This window comes from Bison bison, unplaced genomic scaffold, assembly GCF_000754665.1.
Source record: "Bison bison bison isolate TAMUID 2011002044 unplaced genomic scaffold, Bison_UMD1.0 scf7180017864110, whole genome shotgun sequence".
In the NCBI taxonomy this organism is placed as follows: domain Eukaryota; kingdom Metazoa; phylum Chordata; class Mammalia; order Artiodactyla; family Bovidae; genus Bison; species Bison bison.
Genome location: NW_011494682.1, coordinates 2,081,439 through 2,081,999, shown reverse-complemented (window position 1 = coordinate 2,081,999; position 561 = coordinate 2,081,439). Strand labels below are relative to the sequence as shown.

Genomic DNA, 561 nt, shown 5'->3' with positions numbered 1-561 from the left:
GCCTTTTTTAAAATTTATTTATTTTTTATTGAAGGGTAATTATAATATTGTGTTGGTTTCTGCCATATATCAACATGGTGTGCTTGCTTTTTTATTCCCTTAAGGGAGTCACCTAACCAGAAGCTCCTAAACTCAGTGAGTTAAGTATTGTTTCTTGTATACTTATTATCTGTTCTTTGTTGAGGAAAGAATGTGGATAGAGCTCATATTTTGCTGAAATAAAAGGTTCTCTTTGAGTAAAATTAAAATTTAACATTTTACCTATAAATGATATTTGCTTTGCAGCTGTAGATTTCTTCAATCAGATCAACATGCTTTATGGAACAATCACAGATTTTTGTACAGAAGAAAGTTGTCCGGTGATGTCAGCTGGCCCAAAGTAAGATATGATTTATGATCAGCTCTCAATTTTACTATATCATACAGTTCTTAGATAAGGAAATTTCTGACCTTACAATTTCTATATTTACCATCTCCTTCAGTGATTCACCAATGACTAGTATCTTGAGTCGAGAGTTCCTTAACCTAAGCTTTATGGTCCTCTCTATTGTATTGTCCTCC

General features: G+C 32.6%; 1 protein-coding gene across 3 annotated transcripts in view; it reads left to right on the top strand.

Moving 5' to 3' along the window:
* MOB1B (MOB kinase activator 1B) overlaps positions 1 to 561 on the top strand; it is a 93,978-nt gene that overhangs the window by 76,795 nt on the left and 16,622 nt on the right. For all 3 annotated transcript variants that reach the window (XM_010839092.1, XM_010839091.1, XM_010839093.1), the window contains exon 3: positions 286 to 379. In XM_010839092.1, coding sequence (XP_010837394.1) covers positions 286 to 379 — 94 coding nt within the window. The remainder of the gene's footprint in view (positions 1 to 285; positions 380 to 561) is intronic.